This window comes from Buteo buteo, chromosome 8, assembly GCF_964188355.1.
Source record: "Buteo buteo chromosome 8, bButBut1.hap1.1, whole genome shotgun sequence".
Classification (NCBI taxonomy): Eukaryota; Metazoa; Chordata; class Aves; order Accipitriformes; family Accipitridae; genus Buteo; species Buteo buteo.
The window spans coordinates 7,601,533-7,624,792 of NC_134178.1; the positions used below are offsets into that span (position 1 = coordinate 7,601,533).

Below are 23,260 nucleotides of genomic sequence, written 5' to 3' on the forward strand. Positions count from 1 at the left end.
AGAATCACTGAATACACAATTACCGTGTCTATTTTTTTAATTAAAAAAAAAAAGTACTAGCCTTTTAATATCATACTTGTTTAAATAATGTTTGCATGTAAGAAGATAGAAAAAGAAAATTGATTGGAATTATGGACAGTTGTGCTGTACTTTATAAAATGAATATAATTTACAAGTAATAAAGGTCAAAACAACAACCTACAACAGCTGGCACCGACAAGCCCTCTTATAAAGGAAATGTCAGCCCTGGAAGTATAAGCCACTAACAGGCGGCGAACAGGAGTTATTAAAACATTCATTTTTTTGTTTGCTACATTTAATGGTTGCAAGATGCCCGACTGCACCAACGAGCCCTGCAACCTCTTCCCACCCCCGGGGTTTGACTGCTTGGGCTCTGATGCAGTGCTTGGCTCAGGGCTGAGGAAGGCTCGAGCTTACAGCATGGCGAGGCAGGGACCTCCACCAGTAACCCTGTCCCACCACATCCAGGGACAGCGAGCAGGGCCCTGACGGGGACGGGGGCCCACTGGGGCACCAGGACCGCTAGCCATGGCCTCAGCGCTGAGGCCAAACTGGAGACCCCAGAGGGTGAAGTAGGGCCAGAGGTGTCCGCTCCCAGCTCAGGGCAGAGGCCCCTGATGAGGTTTATGTTGCTTTTCCTCGCTGCCCCACGGCTTTCCCTGCCGTCTCAGAGCTGGATCCTGGTCCTGCCAGTCAGCTTCTAAGTGTGTCTATAGGGTACCGGCACAATTACGGACTGGGATGCTGGTGTACCTTCAACAATGGGTATTCCTACTGGTGGTTACTGCCACCAGCAGTCAACGGCCACCTTCCCCCTCTTGTCACCTCTGTAAGGTTTCTGTATTACCCAGAATAACAGATTTGGGGAGAGACACCTCCTACAAACCACCTCCATTCCCACCTGCCCCACTGCCCAGAGTTCATTTAGCTGTTCGTCATCTAAAAGGAGCCTGAGCAGCTCATTTCTCAGGGAGTTCCTGGGCATGTTCAGTATCCAGAAACCTTTTTTGAGACTTTTTACTTTCATTTGCAGTCGAGTTCCTACCTACTTTGTCCAAACCAGCCAGCCCCATTTATCAAATGCACACTTACAAATGGAGAAAGAACCTTAATGATTACCCCCTCCCAAATACTTTTGAACGAAATGAAAAAGCAAGGTAAATACAGGTTGTCACAGCATAAAAATACATAATGAAATTAAAAATAAAATTTTAAAAATTTTAGTAATTTCACTAAGCAATCTACATTATTTGGAATAATAACTCTCCCATAAAGATGAAAACAGACTGGAATTCCATTTTCAATAAGCATTACTTGACATATTATCATTACACAGAAAATGCACTGCCACAATGAATCTAAATAATCAACACGGAGTTATGATAATCCAGCACACTGCCTGCTCTGAAAGCAGAAAAGATTTTTATTTTTTGTTATAGATCTGTTTTTAAAAAATCATTTTATATCACACAGTAGGATGTTCTACTGTATCCAGAAAGTAATTTTCTTTGAAATAAAGAGCTGGGTAAAAAAAAAGAACTTACTTTCTACTGAAAACCAAAGAATAAATTGCTTTAAAAACTAGAATTGAGAAATAACACTAACAAGATGTTTAAAGAAGGTTATACTTTGCCACAATCATTCGATAAAATATGCTAAAGTTAAACCATGCCCTGCCTTTCATTTTGTTTAAATAAACAAGTGTCTACCAAGACACTCATGTGAAAGGACACTGGTACCATCAGGTCTCAGATATAACTGTTCAAATACAGAAACCAAGTCTGAAGAAGACTGAGCAAATACACATACATTATTCCTCTTATAAATCCAACAAAGGAGGGAAATTTTTCATTAAATCTAAAAGTTTACTCTCTACTCTGCACAAAACAATACTCTCGGTCATTAAGAAACTAATAAAGCTTGCCCACAGAGACTTTGAGACTGCACTCCTCTCTGCCAGCCCTTCTTTATTAAGTTATTTTTCCTCCCCAAAAAATTGTGTTTGATAGCCAATTAGGATGGAAGCAGCTTCAAGAAAAAGGTTTAGGCTAGCTATAAGCCAGGAGAACAGCAATCTGAAGACTTACAGTGAAAGCATGTTTCTTTTTGGCAATACCCCATTTGTAAGAGGTTTTTGTACATTTAAGTTACATCATAAATATATGTGTGTATAAATATAATAGACATACATGTGAAATCTGTCCATGTATTTATATAGAGGGAAAGAAGTATGTTGGGGAACATAGCAATACCGATGATTGATAATTTTCATGTGTTAAATGCTGAACATGACTCCTTCTCTACTAGAGATAAAGCAAGCTGTGGTTAGGAAAGAAACATGAAACTCAACATCCCAATGACTGTTCCCCCAGAAACTCATAATGCCCAACATGCTAGTGAAAAACAAATTAGGACTTTTGCAGCGAACTTATGGGAGTTCACTTCTGTTCCAACTTTTAGAGAATTTGGAAGCATTTATAAAGATGTTAAGTTAATCCATACAGTGTAAGGTTGACAAGACGGGAAACAAAAATTAGGTGTTAACTTGTAAAAAAAAAAAAAAAAAGAAAGAAAAAAGACATAAGAATCCAAATCACATTAATGGAAATCCTTGAAAACTTTTATCAAATTATTGAAAGAAAACCAACATGGTATATTCCATTTAAAACTGTTTCAGGCTACAATTGCACAGCTCCTAACAAGATATGTATACTTTTCTCATTTTCATCGGTTTACAAAGTAGGTAATGGAGCTGCTTCTGATTTACATGAAGCTGATGAAATTTAAAGCTTTTGAATTTCATTTAGACTTCATTAAGCACCCAGAAGTTCAGGAATACTTGAGAATAATTCAGCTGGACCTCAGGAAAGCCTATTTCTAATTATGTCAGTACTTGAAGTTGAATCAGATCTATAGAAAATAATCCCTTATAGTATTTCAGTAATGCCTTCTGTTGCAAACTGAAGCTCAAACAAACTGACACACACATGGAAGTATGATATATATGATATTTGAATGTGTTTAAATTCTGAAATTTTAGTCAAAATTTTGGTTAATATCCTCGGCAATTATCTCCAGGAAAGATAAAATTTTCTCTGAAATCTCTGTTGAATCTGGTTTATCTAACATAACTCAGTGACTGCCAAATCCTTTTGAGATATTTTCTGACAGCCCAATACCTTCAACAGTTCTGTATCTTAGATGACATAAAAACAAATATGAATAATTATATGAAATATTAAAATTACTGATTTAGAATATGCATAATACTAAAATTACTCTACTAATTCTCTTCAAACATTACCTATCTTAATTGGACAATCCCATCTTCAAACTACTGTTCTAATAATTTGCTCTTTATTGCTGCATTTCATCTGAGGATTGCTCAAACCAGATTTTTTCTGCTGACAAGAAAGCATTATTTGCTTTGAAGAGAGCAGAAACTTGAATAATTAAGATGGGAAACTTCTGCCACACATCACAAAGAGATTGAAACAGGCATTAATATAAACTAATACCTTAAACACAGGTTACAGTTTATAAGAACTAGTAGTAAACTTCTGGAATTTGAATGCAGTGCTGTATGGAGGGACTAAACCTAGGATGCAATATATTCAGGAGAAGCAGCAGGTATTTAAATGCCACCCCCCGTCTTTGTTATCAAAATGGGAAGGAAATCACAGTACTTCTCCAAACACGGGTCTGCAATGGAAGAAACAAGTTCAAAAAGGAACAGACACATGAAATAAATACTAGGTAGTTGCTTATAGCAAATTCACCAAAGCTATCCTTTAACTGAAAGTACTGCTGTAAATTGGAATTCAATGCATAAACGACATATAGGACTGAATATTCTATTAAGAAAAGAAAGAAAGAAAAGAAAGAAAATTACTGCAGGTAGTGTTGAATGTGTCTTTTCCTAAGCAATGTAATGTAGTTATTGGTGATATGTGAATCTCTGGTGATAAATTAGGAAAGCTGGAAGGAGAAGATTTTTTTATTTTCTTTTTAATTTCCTGGACAAGGTAACATGCAATCTGCAGGAGCCAAAAGTCACTATAATTAAATCTAATCTGCTTCTGTGCCAATGACCTAAACATAACATGTGTAATACTCCTAGATGATTAATATAGTTGCATCCATTATGTTTCTTAGCTCCTATTCAAATACCAATTGATGAAATGATTAGTAAGAGCACTTGATGAGTTTTAACGTAATGTATGAAGATGTGTTATTATGCATTAGATAAAAGACAGACTAAAATAAACACTTCAAGTTTTATACTATTAATTTAATGTAATACTATGTATACAAAATATAGGGCAGTTCAGTAAATAAGTGTGATCTTTTGCTGTTATCTTTAGAGCCCCTTTTAAGAATATTTGGTCTTGTTGTACTGCTATATTGGAGGCTGAAAGCTGTTTAGTATCTGAAAGCCAAAAGTGCACGTTATGACTTTATAGCGTTCCTCTATTTTTCCCCATACAATCCATTTTCTGCCTTCTCGGTTTTATTTTAGGATCTTATTACAATACCCCTCTCCTCCCTCTCTGACCCTTATACCAGTTTCCACAAATAAACCAGCTCTGGTGTATGTCTTCCCTGTATTATCTTCCTCACGTCTAGAAAAGGTGCAACTACCATTTCTTTCCTGTCTGCAACAGGTTTCTTCATTTTCTTTTTTCACGTTAAAGGTTCTACATTCACATCGTAACAAGAGGACCCCCTAACCCCTTGCACCAGAGTTTCCATGCATCCGTCCTCCCTTCTCTCAACTCCCCATCATAAAAAGGACACATATTTAATAGCATAAGTTGTTAGCAACCTCCAAAGTGTTCTTTATAGGACCTGCACTATTAACTAGTAATCAATGGTCAATAATAAATATTTTTCAGAATCCTGACCATCTAGAACTCTAGGCAATCTCAATAAAAATATGAAATCTATATAACTTTCAGTCCTCAAAAGGACAAAAATGTTTGGCAGCAAGATGGAAGAACTTCTGTGATGGAGGAGGAAAAAGTAGTGTACATAATAGCAGCAGGATGAAGATTTTCTCAGTAGAAATCAGTCTCAGGGTAAATGTGAGTTTGGAGAATAAAATGATTCCGGGTATTCCAGGTACATGAAGTTTCCTTGCAGCTAAATTGATCAAATTATTATTCATAGCCTCTGCAGATTGGTTATAACTGCCAGGACTACGAGATATTCTTATATTCTTACATTAGCATTTTATCTACTTACCTAAATATTTACCTAGCTATCCTGTTGATTCTTAGAAACTTGTGAAGCTTCTAATACAGCTGGTTTGTTTACAACTTCTTCTTCTATTATCTCCTGAATATTATTTGCAATCAACACTGCAGTGCTTCTCAAAACCATTCCACAAAGCATTCCAGGGAAAAAAAACATCTATACTTCAACTTGCATTGTTCTTCAAGTTTAATTGTTTTCATCCTTAAACTATAAAATCTCTAGAATACATACTTACAATGCCTCTAATTCCTGAGACTATGTTATGTGTTCTGAACCCACAGTATGATACACAATTCAATATGTTTTGAAAAGAAGGCTCTCTTCTATCACTTTTGTAAAAGCACAGAAATCTTACTTACAGGGTGTTTTGGATCAGTCTCAGTTGAAAAATTGCTAGGATTGCTGTTAACAATTTCAAGTTCCAGAGTTTCATGTGTAGGATTGAAGAGAGGTATGTATATACGAGCCCATCTGGAAAAAATACATATATGTAATGACTATTAATTATAAAGCTTCTTCCATTGCATTTTATTATTCATCACTTGTTTTCTTTCTTGAAAAACTAGTACTTTTGAAAGAATAATTTTGGTTTATTGCGTATTTTGCCACTAGTATGGACACATATTTAACAGCATTGATTAATATTATTAATAAAGATTAATAACAATAAAAACTGGTAGCAATAACCATTCTAATACTCAGGTCATTCATAAGGGCAGAATTTGTCTTGCTGTACTTCAGTTGCCAGGAAGTTAGTTTAAGTTAGTTGGTTAAAAGGACTGTCTAGCTCCCTTGATACCCAACAAGGAGATAAATATTTTCAGGGAGAATTGGTCTTAATGTAGATCACTAAGATCTGGAATCACTTTTCATGGTCTACAGGAGGAGCCTAGACTTAATGCCTTAAACTTGATGCCTAACTTTTAGATAGGAGGATGTGGAAACGAATCCTAGTGTCTCTGATACCACAGCTTCACTTTTATTCCTAGGTTCCAATTTGCAGCTTTATGTCTTGCCTTTCTTTCCTTACTTTCTGCAGATCTAACTTTGGAATAAAACATTTTAGTCAAACAGATAATTCAGAGTGCCAAGGCCAACAAAAAAATTTGGTTCCAAAAAGTAAAATAATTTTAAGTATGCCTTATTATTCTGTAGTCTATCCATGGACTCATAGTCTGCCTCAGGAAAAGCAGTGGACAGAAACTAAAGGTAATCAGATAAATGCTATCTGTAACTCCTTTTAGTCTAAGCAACGGTTTACAGGAAAAGCTTGTAATTAAGTGGTGCTGCCAATAGCTTTTGATGTAGTGCCACTAGGCAACCATTCTTCTTGATCATCTTGTAACCCTGAGATCTCAAAACAAACTTAGTGTTCCACACCAACCATTTCAGTGGAGGTTCTGCTTGCTTCCCTCCTCTTTCTTCCTCTGCATGGACTCAAAAATCTGTTTCATTTTGTACAATTGTTGCATTGTTCATTATAGAATAATGGTAAATCATTATGTTGCACATGTAGATTATGTATTATAATGAGTATTGTGGCTGTCCCAGAAGAAAATTGGAGTATGCTGATTGCCTAAATGTTATGCTTTAAATCAGCTATTTTAGAGGCTGTCCTTCTTTATTTTCCAATTAAAGAATAAACAAACACAAGATACCTTCAATAAGAAGCACAATTTTCAAAAGAATTCATAAGACTCCCCAAAGTTCCTCTATTCTGATCAAAATAATATATTATTTGCCTTTAACAAAGATATATGACCATAAATCACAATCTCGTTATAACACCAAGGGACACAGAAAAGAGACTCAAGGTGAATCAGTGAAAACAGTAAATAAGAAAAGTCTGAAAAATGACATACATATATTGGTTTTGCTGTAATTTATCTACCTAATAGATATTCCCTCTAGTCAAAGTTGTGGCAGGTCAACTGCAAGATTGTTCCGCATATTTATCCTCTGGAAAAAATTAGTCAGTTAATCATAGCTAAATCAGTAAGGAGAAAGAAAATATAAAAAGCAACATTCAGAAGAGAATGTTTTTCAGTCAAGCTTTATGACTGTAACTTCAGGCCCTAAAACTTGTGTGCAGGCAGGCTCCTTCCAACATATGCAGTGATATAAATCCCCAGCAGCTGAGTGGCAGACTTGGGTTTGACTAACATTGTCAAAGCATTGTATCACTGAGGTCTCAACAGCAGACAGTAGACAAATACCAGGAAACTTTCACACAAGAACTTCAGATTCACTTGATAATTCCCATTTTTCACATTTACCATCTCTAGCCTTTATTTTTTTGTCTTGCCTCTTTCATACATAATACTTTGTCAAAGCGAAAACTATGTTGGAATATCTGAAATTTCAGTAAGCCGCTATTTGACTGTTAGAGGTTCTTCAAGTGATCAAAATCCATTCAGAACCTCTGCCACTCCACACAGACTGACTACTGTGGTTATGCTAGTAAAAGTTGTTGCGTATGACAGTAAATCCAAGACCACTGTGAACATCATTCGACTGACTCATCCTCAATGACTCCACTGTGGAGCCCGTAACAGGATGGATAAATGAAGATGGAGAATATCAAGGAAAAGGTTTCCTTGTTTAGAAGCATATGCTACAGGATGTGTTGAATCTACCTTGACAGAAACAAAAAGCATATCTGACTGTGATAAACCCAGAACGTTAGGGTATCTGAAGAAGGTTTTAAAGATAAACTGTTAGAATTTTTCTCTTTCAAGAATTGGTTAGAAGTCGATTCTAAGTGTATCAATGGGTTCGTGGTTCCTAATCCAGTTCCAAGTGATAGTTCAAGGACATAATTTCTTAAATTTTTCAGAATGATAGCAAAAAGAATGCAGTGAGCATATAACGAAAAACATTATTCTCAGAAGGATATCATATATGATAATGTGTCTTCTGCATTCAAGGAAAAGGTGGTAGAATGGAAGTTAGTCTCCTAAAGAACTACAAAGCTTCACCAACCAGAAATGCTTCAAACTTCTTAAGACATTTACAGTCCACGTCTCTGGGAACATAGTAAGGAAGCGCAGCCTTTCATAACAAAACGAAAATAATTTGAAACCTTTCTTAAACAGACAACACATAAAAGTCTACCTGTATTGCCTTTACATATTCAGCATACATTAATGCAGCCAATTTACTTGGACTATCTCATCTTTTCAGCAGGTAGAGTAATTCTCAGTAATTCAACTGTAGCCTCAATGCCATCATCAATTGCCATTGTCCAAAATTTTGCACTTCAAGATAAGGACATTATGTTGATGACATGATAGAAATACATTTCTGGAAAAAGGAGAGTGTTGAAGGAAATAAATGATCAAAAAGCAAGAGACTTTAAGAAACCAAGAATATGGCAGATACTGCAAACAGAAAAGGAAGAAGTTTGTTGGGTTTTTTACGCTCTTTTATAATATATATATATATATATATAAAAAGATACATGAAAGAGACTACTGTTAATTTCTTGTTATACATTATTGTTGTTGCTGCTGTTGCCACTAATTAAACTAAATAGTACTTCTTTGTTCTTCCACCACTATCTGCCCAGGGCAGATACAGATGAGTTCATTTACATATGCATAGGAATTACAACATGCATCTACTTGTAAAGTGAAAAGAAATTTCATTTGAAAAAATAAAACATGGAAACCAATGAATTTGAAATGGTAGTTTTGAGAGGCAAGTGTTGTAGTTAACAGAGTTAATCCTTTCCAACATACATTTTATTTGCAGTACGAAAGGATGACTTGCCATTCTCAGCGAGATCACGTGTGCATGTAGTTCACAGGTAGTGAATGCTGGAGAAAATTCTGAATGCCAGATACTGTGAATGAAAACTTTTTAAGTGATTTCTAACTCCTAACAGTGTCAGCCTGTATAGTAGAGAAAAATTACGTTTTTACTTCAGTCAGCCCAGAATTTTAAAGTAAAAACCAGGAAAAGGACAGCCCTACTGATTTCCTTAGGAAAATATAGTAACAAAGGCATTGCCAGTTAACGCTGGTCCATGCATCATACATGAACAGCAGAATATATTCACTCACAGAAATTTAATCAGGTAAAATTTCATGTTGTACTCTCTAACAACAGTTTTTGCTAAGTCTGTAACATATATTAATTAGAGATTTATTCAAAGATAATGTATACAGAAGTAAGTGGGATTTAGCATTCAGAAGAGCAGCGTGCCCACAGAACCTACTACTAAGCAGAGGTAATAAGTGGAAGAGCACTACTGAAATTCTGGCATTCTTGAAAGTCTTATCCTAAAAGTTTTGATTTCTGTCTTGAAAGTGAGAACTGAAAATTATGCTATCGAAATGCAAGATGAAATTTTGTTGAAAGACGATGAGAATTGGGTTCATTTCTCTGTCTGCTCTAAGTAGCTCATTTTCTTAACACTTGCAGTGTTTCAACCATGTCTAGCCCCGGGATCTGCCAGACAGAAGTTGTATTACTTTGCCATTTCTTGAGAGGTTAAAAGAAATTGATAACTGGTGTACAAGCATTTGTAAAGCAGGACTGTCAGATATATTCCTAGTTCCGAAAGAGAAAAGAAACAGAAAATAAAACAAACCTACAGAACTCTGTATTATGGATCTTTATGATTACATTCTGCAGTATTTTCAGAGTGATTTCTACATAAAGACTTCAGAGGAAGTCTACATATAGGCTACATTTCCATTTCAATTGTTTTTCTGCAAGGAGAATTTCACGTATCTACACATATATCTATGAAAATTATCTGCAAAGTACTATAGTACATATGCAGCACTATTCTGGCTTTTTGGTGCAAATTCTTCATCTGTTTTCCATGATACTTCAAACCAGTGACAAGGTTCAGCACTATGAACTACATACTTACCTTCCAAGCTCACATTCTATTTCAGGTAGATTAGTTGGCAATGGTTTCTCTACAATCAACTTCAGTGCGTACCAAAACTCTCCAACCATATCTGACAGAAATATGACACTAAAAACAGATACATAAGCTCAGTATGACACAGCTTTTGTGCAGACAATTAAAAATGTACAGGTTAAAATTCAGGAAAAACCTAATGAGTTCAACACAGTGACTTCTTTAACTAGCTCCCAGTTTTCCCATAACACTTCTTGCTGGTATCTGAATTCAGCTACCAAAACTAATAATATTTACAATTACTGATGCAACAAAATCACTTCATCTTTCTTAACTTTTAGCATAACAAGTTGTTTGTTGGGGTTTTGTTTGTTTGTTGGTTTCGTTTTGGCTTTTTTCAAAACTATAACTCAAAAGCATTTCAACTGCTAACTTGCAAGAGTAAGCTTTAATTTTGTTTCAATGTCACAGTATTTTCTTTTTAGCCATTTTGAACTCAAAGGACAAAGAAATAGAAATAGTATTCACTGATTTTAAAAAGGAAAATCTTTTCAATCTAGTGATGAAAACTGAGGAATAGATTTAGACACATTTATATAAGCATGACAAAGAGATATGCTTCAAAGGAATATTCAATATACCGTTTTGATATACAATCAAATGTTGTCATGACTGAAAATTGCTAGGTGAGATATGTACAGCAGTATATTTCTGTGACAGACATTCTAACACACTCCTTTCCTATTGCAGATTTCTTTTTCTATTTCTTGGTTTTTTGAGGAGAAGAGTCATAATAACATTAAACCAAAACACTGTAAGCATAGAAAAACTTACATGAAATGCACTGTGCAAACCCACGACCCACTAAGGATCAGTTCTTGCTCTAAATGATAGATAACCACGTTCCCTGACTTTACGGTTCCAGACTATCCTCTGTGCCAACAGAGCCTTTAAAGTGAGCATAAAACAGCTTAGGAAAGAATGATCCATTTGAAAAGGTACACCTGCCACAAACACTTTTATGACACTTCTTCCCAGCTGCTGCCATAGCAAAGGAAACAGAGCATGGCTTCAGAAAAAAAGATAATAGTGTGGATGTAATGTAGAAGTACCTCTGTCCAGCTGTAATTGTAGTCCTTGGGAGCTATTGCAATTTAAAGCAGCTATTAGCTTTCTAGTACAGTACTGCATAATTGTATTGAATATGTACAGGTGTGCTTTATGTCACCTTTGCATATATTGCCCTAAGTCCCAGCCCACCAGTCGGCTGAGCCCAAAATTTTGCCAGTTAAAACAAACCTTTATTTTATTATTTGGAAATTCTGCACTTGAAAAATACCAGAAATATTATCTGATATGAAAAAATGAGGTCTATTCTCATTTACAGCTTCAGAATGCATAATTTCTACAAATTCCCACAGGAAAATAATATTTACCAAACTGGTAACAGTACTCATTTTTATAAAACAGTATTGCTTGAAAGTTGTATTCTACAATGACACCTGCCATTATTTGGGTCTTTGGAAAAATCAATACAAGCAAACTGAACAAAACTTTGAAATACATGGATTTTGGCTTTGTAAATGTTGGGTCTTTGAACATGTCATCTGTCTCTGCCCTCCTGATAAACCACCACCTCACCCTCCTCCCCATCCCCATATTTTTGCCAGTCAATTGATATAATTGAAAAACTGGAAATTGGTTTTCAATCAGCCCTTTAACTAAATAATGCTTTGCTAACCAAATTCCAGTAAAATAAGCTTTGCATTTCTGCACTCTTCAGTTACTTGCTGAACTGGTTTAGCTGATACTAAGACCAAGAGGTCATCTGTCTTTGTATTGCTAATTATCATACCTGCATGGTTTCGTTGGGATTTCCAGTGTAATGAAAAATTTGTATTTTAAAACCTCTCCATATTCATTTAGTAGATCATTGTTAATTAATGGAGGATCCTGAAGCTAAATGGATTTATGTGAAGACTGCTGAAGGGTTCTTCACCTGGTTTTAATTATGTTGTTACAGTTTTGTTCCTTCTCAGTAGAAAAAAAGAAAACCTGTTACTCCCTTTATGGAACTTACAAAACTAACAATTCATCTGAAGTTTTCAGAGGGAACTTCTAATATTAACTAAATTTCTGAAACATTGTTCACTGAATTCTAGTGAACTAGAATAACTAGGGGTTATTCTACTGCCTGTCAGTCAGGTTTTTCCCCTCAGAAGAAAGCTGCTGGTTGGGATACGATATAGTTAAAATTGTAAATTTTTTAAATTCCATTTATTACCCATTATGTGGGAGGTTTTAGGGTGATATTTACATCAAGGGACCGAGGTTTCAATGAAAGCAGTTCATTTATTAGTACAAGAGCCAGAACCACAAGTATCAAAACTCTGCAACTTACCTTTCATCCGAAGTGCCAACAACAGCTGGGCAAAACTTTAGTTGATATAAAAATTTTTCTTTGGGCCTAAGAGTGAAAGCCTTTTGTCCACAAAGTGATTGATTCTCCAGCACCACACTCAGCTGGAGAATTTTGTCTGCAGGATTAGTGACGGGAATATGAATTTCAACAGTATCCTAGAAAAAAAAAAAACCACAAACAAAAAAAAACCCACAAAATTAATTATGTGCCATTACCCAAAAAAAAAAAAAAAAAAAAAAAAAAAAATCTTTCTCAAACAAGTGTAAGATGCTTACTTATGATTTACATGTATGTGAACACACGCTGCACTCTAATGTGTGAGCTAACCCAAAAAAGAGAAGTTGCAGCAAGAGACATTTCAGCCAATCTTCAAATTGTAAACTCTTTAATTCCATAAATAAAGAAAAGTTCAAGTCTTCCTGGCCAGTCTGTATTCTAACAAGCTAGTTCACCTTCCAAGATATGGCTGGGGCTTGCCAAAATACACCTTACAGGCAGACCTGCTGTAGTCCTAACCAGGTAAATCCTCCAAGCCATCTCCCAACAGCCAAGCACAGACAGCTGAAAATGTCCACTTTACAAGTTGCCAAGAGATTCAGGCTGAATTCTGCACGATCTGTTCCTCTTAATTTTTAAGTTAAACTGTAATACTTGACATTAAAACAACACCACCACAATAAACATTTCCTCTCTCGTTCCTTTTCGCCATTTCCCTTACTAATAGTCTCCAGACCTTTCTGTTTAAAGTCTATGAACACTTCAGGCAAGGATCATCTTTTCTTGACCATCTGGAAAACATGGTTACTATTAAAGATGCATACTAAATTCCAGTTACTATAATAAAAGGGAGCCAAACTATGGCCTGATTAGATAAAGACACATACTTTACACTTGGAACACCTTTAAGATGTGCAGGAACTGGGCAGAGGCAGTTCACTCTGCACATTACGCTCTCGAGCAGCCCTTGAAACACTGCTATATTTCAGCAGTGTTCCAGTGACCCCCTTCTTTGCCACAAGGTTAAAAATTGTGTAAATCCATCTTATGTACCCTATGTGTGTAAACATCGATACACTTTATGAAATGAAACACTTTAAACAGACAGGAAGGAATATATTAATGAAGGAAGTCCACTGTCACAATCCAGGATGTATACCTGCAGTTTAAAATACATATGTTCTATTCATATATGTTCATCTATATAAAATATGCAAAATCCAACCCCAAATATATGTATTTATTTCTCTGTATCTATATTTCTCTCTAGCCCTATTTTGATCTCTTTCCTTTGCCCTAACCAAGCAGTTTATTTCAAAATGCAGGTGTTTGGGTTTTTTAACATATGGTGATTTGGTTCTTACAGTAAAATTTTGCCATAAACGTTTTTGTAAAAGTAAATAATTCAAATTGCAATATGAAATGAGAAAAAGATAAAATATCTATTAAAATTAATAAAGCACTAAAAACTGAACATGAAATACTTTACAATCCCACAAACAGCTGCCTCACTCTGCTTTGAGTCTGCCTATGATTCGCTAAATTTCTATATATTTACATTTATAGAAAATGACTATTGGAACACACATAAAACACATTTAACGTTCTACAGATGGCAAGATTACACCAACAATTTAAATCATTCAAGTGCCTTGCATCAGTAAGATGGGATTTAAATTTGCCATAAAATATTTTAAAGCTCAGATTAATAGTTTTTACTGGTGTAAACAAATTTCTAAATCTATCTACCATTTTATTGCTAAAGGCTTCATAACAACTATATAGTAAAACATCTACATGCTGTGTTGAAGAAATACTTTTACAGTAAAAAGGATATATGGACTGCTTATTTAGGAAAAAAGGAGCAATTATCAAAGAAACCTTTGTAACCTTGTACACAAAGGAGATTCTATATTGCCAAAGTTAGCTTAATGTAAAACAGTGTTCTCTTGCCACTATAAAATGAATGCCTAGGATTATGTATTTCCTTGGAATTTCCCAGGAAATTTCCTTGGAATTGTTATAAACGTTTCAAAGATCTGCTACTTCATGGATGGTAATAAGAGCAGATGTATATTTATCAACAGAATGTATATATAGTGTACATTTCTAGGCCTTGATGGATTGTTGTGGAGGCATAGTACTAGGATAAATAACAAAATGCCCACACAATTGCCAAGAGTGGTATTTTTCCTGAAAGTACCATTTTATCAGAAAGAATGCAAAGGAGTAACATCATAGGCAAGTTCCAAATGCATTTATAGTCATTAATTTAGATCCACATTTCAGTGTTGTGTTTTTTATAAACATTTCAACAGAGGAAAAATACAGAAGTTGAAAACAGAAGAGAATTAATCTCATTCCTCAAACAACTTCTTGTATCAAGACTGCCAGTGCCCAAGACAGAGCCATCCTGGTGCAATATGTCATGTTTTTATTCCTTTAGAACTTGCTGTGATCCACTTCCTGTCCAATGCAGGTCATTTAAAACAATCTAACATAAGATAAAATAAAATAAAAGGAAATGTTAATATGAGATAACATTAAATTCTCAGTAGAACTTGAAAAAACAATTGACTGGTTACACTTTATCTTACACTAATAGCCTGAGCTTATGTATAGGTGTAATATTCTGTTAAGATTTTGCTTTAAAAGATGCTCACCATCATCAATTGATCTTTTGTGATATTATACCTGTTTGCTGAAATATTTCCCTGACATATTTTATACCAAAGATTTTCTCATCATCCCGTTCTCTGCATCCATCTTCTAGCAACTAAACCTAAAGGATTTAAGTCCATAATATGTAATTTTACATTTTATTAATGTATACACAGTGCTGAACTACCAACTCATCCTCCTCTAACTTCAACAAGGTAGCTTATAGGAAGATGGACACATAGTTCAGCCCAGTTTGGTCAAGTTACTTTTAGAAATCAGAGCTGGCTCTTGAACTGCTTGATGCAACGTGCCTCCAACATGCACCGCACCTCACCACCTCTCCTCTCCACGTTACACTTCTAACCCAGCCCCACATGTGCACACTCAGCTGGGCCTTACTCACATTGATCATTCGGACACATGGAAGTGTGTCTTGAGGGAGTGAGTCCTTCCATCTTCTTAGTCACTCGTAAGTTAATGGAGAAGATCTTTGTGAAGTGAACCACCTCCCTCACCATACAAGCCCTTTCCCCCCATCCCTCTGTCACGTAAACTGATCGCCAGGATAACCCTCTCCTTTCCATGTAGGGTTATGATGACAGAGAATCACAGCGGTATCTTGATACCGTATTTTCCCATTTTACTTGGTATGTTTTTGCCTTACAAAATATCAACTTGCAAAAAGGCACCAACTGTTCACCAACACTTAAGTCCTTATCAGAACAGCAAATTGAACTAATTGAAATCTAGGACTAAACACCTTAAGCAAATTATATACTTTTAAAAGTTGCTTAGTAAGGAATCCATTCTTGCCACTATTACAGTACAAGAAACGAACTAGAAGAAAAAAATGTGCACAGGACATATGAGAGGCTAATAATACAATGAGTTTCAGGTGTAAATTTACATATAAATTTACATACAGAAATCATACTGAATTGAATTTCTTCTAGCTGAAATGTGCATTAGTGCCTTAGTAATAATGCCCTAAAACAATAGAGGTTTTGCAATAGATGATTGTTAAAAACTTCTTTCTGAAATTGAAGGAAAGGAGGGGACCGCAAAAACATTATATTCTGCGACTGAAGCTATCTAGGATGTCCTTAGCTCCACCAAAAGAAATCATGCACATTGAGAAACCCACACCAAAGTGGTATTACAATAATTTTTAATACATATAGGAAAACCTAATGAACTAAATAATATACACATATTTGGACTTCCATGCACCCCAGTTTTGTCCATCTGTATAATATTTCTGGTTTGGTATAGATAGATAGAAGAGGTTGGAGCAAAGATAAGTTGAATTACAAGAGAAATGCTATGTTAAGATAGTTATAAACAACATGCCTGACAAGGGGATACAGACTGACTCAAAGTCAAATTAATATCCCAAATTCCCATAATTGAGGAAGTAGTAACTATGCTTACATCTTAATGAATATTCCTTTGCATTTGAAATCAAGGCCAGCTCTGAGTCCATGTAGACTGAAGCTCAATAATATCCACATGAGACCACAGGCAGATTTTGTTTTCAGATCCAGCAGTGTGAGATGAAGAAATTATGAATTACAGCTACTTTTCACCAACCTCTGTAATGAAGGTTGGCACTTTCAATGATCAGCTCAGTTGCCTAAGCCACTATGTACAGTAACCTGGCTTATCAAAGCTGAATCAGGTTGGAGATTCTAAAAAAATATAAGATACAAAAAAAAGTAAGAGTAGGTTAATCTTTATCATTACCATAGCCAATCTGGAAGGAGATATTTGCCACTGCATTAATGTAACAAAGGATTGAATTAATCTTCAGAGGATTTTATAGGAAAAAATAATTTACATCTACTTTGTCAACAACATTTTTGGAAAGCATGACTCAGCAACTGACAGATTTCAATACAGCTCCTATTCATCATTCGTATAGGTCACTTTGCTGTGCAGATACATGTAATATATGAGGTGCCAATGATGGAAACCATAGTTTGAATCAAATCAATAGAGGTATTTACAGTCCTTGTTCAACAGGGCTACTTTGGATGACTGACGCTTCAGTAAAATCCAGGCTGTGTCTCTCAAAAAGAGACATTTCTCTTTTTTTCAGAATGCCCCATCTCCTTCACAGACTGTCATATCCACAACGCCAGAACAAAATACTTAAGGTCAGTATCACTCAATAAAAGCACTGGAAAGTGCAACATTTCTAAGTTAGAAATGTACTGCTCTTGGATAATGAAGTCAAGAGAGCTATCAGTTACTACTGCATTCTCAGAGAGTCAGTTATGTCTCATGGAAAGGCAATATGCAATTCTTCTTCAAGCATGTCATGACTCAGAGATACTTGCCCAAAATGAGCCTCAGAATAGTAACAATCACCATTTGTAACCAGTCCTTTCTTTCAGGGAATTCAAGGAGATGTAAAATTTAGGGTACTTTCAGTTTCAAAATAGCTTCTGATATATCAGGTAGATAATTAGCAAAACCTGTCTTTTTCAATAATTTCTCTCTGATCTAGACTAAATCTTACCCACAGAGATCTTTGTGAATGTTGGTCAGGTTAAGTGTTTGAGCAAATCTTTGTCACTCTCTTATTTACCAAAAAAGGGCACTATTATCCCTGGACTTTGAATGGATACAGAACTACAAAGTTTAGTTCCTGAGCTAATTGTATTGACCCATATAATGCTACAACAAACAGTTAGCTGCAGTTATTTTGTGCTGGTCTCACTGATTTGTTTTCAAGTGTTATATGAAGTTACAACAGTGCCATAAATTCATAATTCCAATAGATTAGAACAGACTTTGGAAGGCTTGGTGAGTGCTGATGATTTCTGCATATTCATAATGAAGTCAGCGACTCAAGCAACAGAATTACTTCCAGGAACTTATTATAAAAGCATTTAATTTACCCTATTAGGCATTGAAACTGATATTTGCACCATGGGCATACTGTCCTGGATTGAAAATTTGATGTGGTGAGGTTAGAAAGCTTCCTCTGGTATAAAACTACAAACACGACAAAGACCACATCAGTGGAATGCTGAGGTATCAGCTTGCTCAGAACGGATCAGAAAAAGGCAGTGACCAGCACTGCCTGTGTTGCAGTGCTTCCAGACTTTCAGAAATACTTGGTAAAAATAAACTTACAATCACCTATCAGAACCTAACGGTACTATGGTAGAATAGCAGTAACGACTAATTATTACAATGCTTCCATCAACTTTAATGACTCCTGCTACACATGTGGAAGCAAACATTCTACTATGTGCCTCTACTCCCAGCTCGTGCTGGTATGAGCTAACTAAAAGCACTTCTTTACTTTTAAAACTAGTAACCAAGTTTGATAGTATTTCATTTTATTGAATTGTTATGACCATACTAATGAGATAATTTACATCTCAGCTACACCACCTACCATCAAGTTACTCAATCAGCAGAGGTATAACACTAATTAATTTGACTGCCTTAGATCTTGCACCTATTGTAACTCTCTTATTCTGTAGGTCTAAAAAGAGATTTTAAAGGAAGCATGTTTCTTTGCAATTTGAAAGACTGATACCATAATTATCACTGGCAAAAAACATACAGAGGTAGAGATAATTCTAGAACAAAACTGAAATTGTTAGGGTTTGTACTGAGAATAGCTTTTTCTTCTGAATTTTCCAAGAGTGGAAAATTACAAATAAGTTCATATTGACAGGTAAAATGCCTCAGATAAAAATCTTCCTCTCCCAAATCCTAGACAGTTTTTTTAAATCCAACTTTTATTTTTGGCACATCTCTGCAGTTTCAGGAGCCAGAGAGTATCAGTATTATAATGCAAAGGGACTTTCTTAAATGTTCATAGCTTTTCTGAAAAACAGAAATATATATAAATCTGAAGGAGTAATCTCTGTAAGACTTATCCAGTTCTATGCCTTATTATGACTTAAAAGATCAGATAAACTTTAAAAAGAAAATATCCTTATTGTTAGTTGTTGCTCCAAGCAAAGTTAACTTTTAAGTCCTTGAAGTTTGCTCACACATTACTGTCTCACATAGAACAACAAATGCTGCATTATTAATTTTGTCTTCCATACGTGACATACTAGAGGTATCTGTATTAGCAATCTGTCCCACACATTCCCTTAGTCTTTACTCTAAAAAAGTAAGGCAAGTTCACTGTATCACAAGCAATGTTTTTTAATAGTATTAACATCAAAATATATATTATTATTGACCGATACCTGTTACGAGAACCTCTGAAAGAGCTAAAATTAGAGCAGTCAGAACCAAGGGCCACCCTTGCACGTCTCTGAGTCTCTCTATGCAGCCTGACTAGTTCTGCTGTCACCCAGAAAGCAGCCTCTCCCTCTGTATGGGGTGGTATGGGAAAGATGTGGGAAAAAAGTGTCTACTAGAGAACTGTGGATTATAAGTAAAAATATAAAGCCCTTTAAATACTGATGTCCCCATATTCCTGTGTGCTCAGTTTTTAGTCCCTGGCAGATCATCTTGTGAGGGAAAGGACTGCTATTACAATCACCTAAAATATACTTTTTTTGGCATATCCATGTATCTGGACATGAGCCATTATTTCATCCTATATCTTTTATAGAGAAAAAGGTATCCTGCTGCGATTTCAATTTTAAATCTTGGGTAAATATTAATGGAGTGTTTCTCAATTGTTACGTTCATCCTACAGTCACCATCTGCTGTGGATGGATCACCCAGAACAGACTGCTGCATTCATTTTTCTAGAGACTGACAAAAAAAAAGAGGTCTGAAGGCTGGAAAGAGCTGGAACCAGTAATGGAAACACCCTGCCTATTCTTAGATCTGCATGTAAACGTCTTGCTAAGTGTGAAGACTGTGACAATGATCTTTTAAAATCACTGCTGAAGAGTGCAGAAGCAATGCATTAGTGGCACAGATCTGGGAGCCATTACAAGTGGCAACAGTGGCACAAGTTTCAACCCAGCAAGAACAGCTCTGGTGGAACTGGGGGTGGGCAGCATATGTTTCAGAGTTGCATTACCAACTTTTGAGTACTCATGAGGCTCTCAGGGACTTAGTGAAAAAGAAAGATTTGGCAAAGGATAGACAAAACGATTGTCTCCGCACTTATGTGGAAACTGAACTCAATCCCTTCCAGGCATTTGGTTTTATTAAAGCAGAAGCTAATAATTCACAGTTCAAAACAGACCTTCTCCTCTGGCTTACCTCCTGCTGTACAGAACCTGCTTGGAGCTCACATATTAGATACTTCCTCTCAAGACAGCCAATACTATTTTTCAAATATATGGATGGATTAGAAAGTCTCTTGACTCAGTGAACCAGCAATATACACTTAGAATTTTCTCCAGGAAATAGACAACTGCTAAGGAGTAAATGTGCTCAAAGCAACAACTGCCAGCCTTTTAGACATTTTACATAAAAACTTAAGAATCAGCTTACTTCTTGACCACTACATACAACCTGAATAAATCTGTTAGATGATTTGCAAGGCAAAGTAACTGTTACAGTTCATTTTTCTAAAAAATCTGAGATAATGAACCTGAGTTTACCAGCCTAAATTCAGCCTCTGTACTACTGTTCCCCATTCGGAAATCCACAGTAAACACCAAAGTAAATACACTAACCAAAAAATAATTGTTTTAAATTGTAAATTGTTACAATGTTGCCAATGGCTGAAGATACTTAATAATTATCAATTGGCAAAATTAAAAAATATGGTTGTTTTCTCTGCATTTAGAACTAAAAATACCTGCAAATATACAAACAACTCATAATAACTGAAAGTGTTATTTAATTAATGAATAATGAATATTCATGAACAAATTGTAATTTAGCTTTTGAAAGCATCCTGATTTCTCAGATTGTTCCTTTGAACTGTTAAATTTCTTTGCAAAGTATCCTTTCTAAATCCCAGAGAAATAAATAAATGAATAATTACTGATTACACTTTCACTATCTCTTTCCATGTGAAATAAGTAATGCTAATTTTTACTCCACATTTCTCTCAAATAACTTGAGCTGGAATTTGTTCAATAGAAATATCTGCTGCAGGGAACAAACTGTATGACCTTTTGCTACTTTTACACAAATAGTTCTGGAGATTAAACCAATGTCTCTATGCTCACTGAGACTTTACCTTCTCTTTAGTCTTCTAAGATTTCAGTTGCAACAATTTTCATATATCTTTATACAAGGAATTGAAATCAAGCAGCAAATTCATTTTAAAAAGGCTGAAGAACAATCCTCAGACAGTAACAGACACTGGTCCCTCCTTTCTAGTGAGGATGATGATTAAGCACATGCCAGAGATATGTCCATATAGTCACAATTACACAGTCATTCCTTACTCTGATTCAAATAGAAAAGAAAAGATCTGGATTCCTTTTTCAATAGGCCAAACCATCTAAAATAGGTAGGGTTTTAGCCTAAAGTAAAACCATCAACTAAAATTGTGTAACTTAAAGCAACTAATACCTGAGTTAACGGCCTTCTACAAACTTCAGCACAGCATCTGTTTGCAAATCAAATCCGTAATCAACTAGTTTTATATACTTACTTGAAGTTCCTGATTCAGATATTGTTTGAAAATGTTTGTGTGGATACACTTGTTGCTTGTTGTAATGATGCCATTTAATTATCATTTGCTGCTTCAGAAGCTGTTCATACTATCCATAGAAAACCATCAGAAATGAACAGCTAGCTGCTTCAACCCATGTTCTGGAGATGCACAACTATAAAACAGTATTTGAGTTTCACTCCAGCATTTTTAAATAGTGTTCTGATCACAGGAACACAGAAATACTATTTTGGAGAAGCAGGGATATTGCTACATTTTGTGAGAGCAGTAGTACCCCTGCCAAATTAGTCTTAAGTGAAACATACAGCTTCCTGTTATATAGATGGGCAAACTTCATAGGAATGGAATGAATATTTAATAAAGGTCCCTTCTTCCTTTTTCTTCATATTACACAAGGAAAGCAGTGAGTTCTCACTACTCACTAATTCACATTAATCACTGAGGGGAAAACTAGTGGCAGTGCCACCAATTTTCTTGGCAACTCAGAAAAATGGCAGGACAGGTTTAAAGGTTATACTTCTGCAGAAAAATTCATAGATCGTCACTTTTAAGAGCCTCCAAACATAGTCTGAAAATTTATACATAACTACGTTTTTTGGAGAAATTCTCACTGTTCTTTTTCAGGCTCCTCTCATTGTTATTAAAAAAACAAAACAAAACAAAGAAAAACCCCAAAAAACTCAAACCAAAAAAACCCCCAGCCCTACAGAGTGTATATACAACCATGTTTTGCCTTGAACTAAAAAGCTAGCACAAGTTCTACTGATTAGAAAGACAATCATTACAGAGCTATATCCAGGGAACAGAGTTCAAACATTAAGTTTTCCTTTTAGTGATGTTACTTTAATACCTAATTCACTAAGCTATACACTCTGTGCTCCAGATACCAACTGTGAGCAAATTTTTTAAAAAGAACTTTTTCTCTGGACTTGCTGTGTTTAATGGTTGAGCAAAAAACCTCTTGTTTTGATTCATAAGCCACAGGGCTAGGCACAGCAGTTATGGACTAAGTGACATAGTAGTTTAATTATACAAGGCTACTCTCTTCACTTCACAGTTATTTTTCATATATATGACCACTCATCTAGCATAGATGAAACACCCTTCTAATTACTTGGTTTAGATCTAACCTCACATTTTTGTTCAATGGCAGTTCGTGACAGCTCAGCTGTCATTTTGTGATCTACATTAGCTCCCTGCTGTTGTATCACAGAACTGATTCATGCATCTGTAGGGAAGAGAGGAGGGGATTAGCAGCTGCTATATATTTATCAAAGATTTTCACTCACATTCCAGTATTTCTAATAATTTACCCTCCTGTTGATAACTCCTTAATTTTTTTTTTTTTTTAAATGGGCTATACAAATACGTTCTGGTCTGAATTATTTGCCAAACTGCTTTTAGAGTGATTAATAATTACCACCTTCCCAAATTTGTTTTTCTTCCACAAACCATGTAG

General features: G+C 35.5%; 1 protein-coding gene across 1 annotated transcript in view; it reads right to left on the reverse strand.

Moving 5' to 3' along the window:
- The window catches only part of CFAP47 (cilia and flagella associated protein 47), a 329,354-nt gene that overhangs the window by 85,871 nt on the left and 220,223 nt on the right, over nucleotides 1-23,260 (reverse strand). Inside the window, exons 52-54 of the mRNA XM_075033536.1 lie at nucleotides 12,555-12,730; nucleotides 10,160-10,267; nucleotides 5,637-5,748 (exon numbers count right to left, since the gene is read on the reverse strand). Coding sequence (XP_074889637.1) covers nucleotides 5,637-5,748; nucleotides 10,160-10,267; nucleotides 12,555-12,730 — 396 coding nt within the window. The remainder of the gene's footprint in view (nucleotides 1-5,636; nucleotides 5,749-10,159; nucleotides 10,268-12,554; nucleotides 12,731-23,260) is intronic.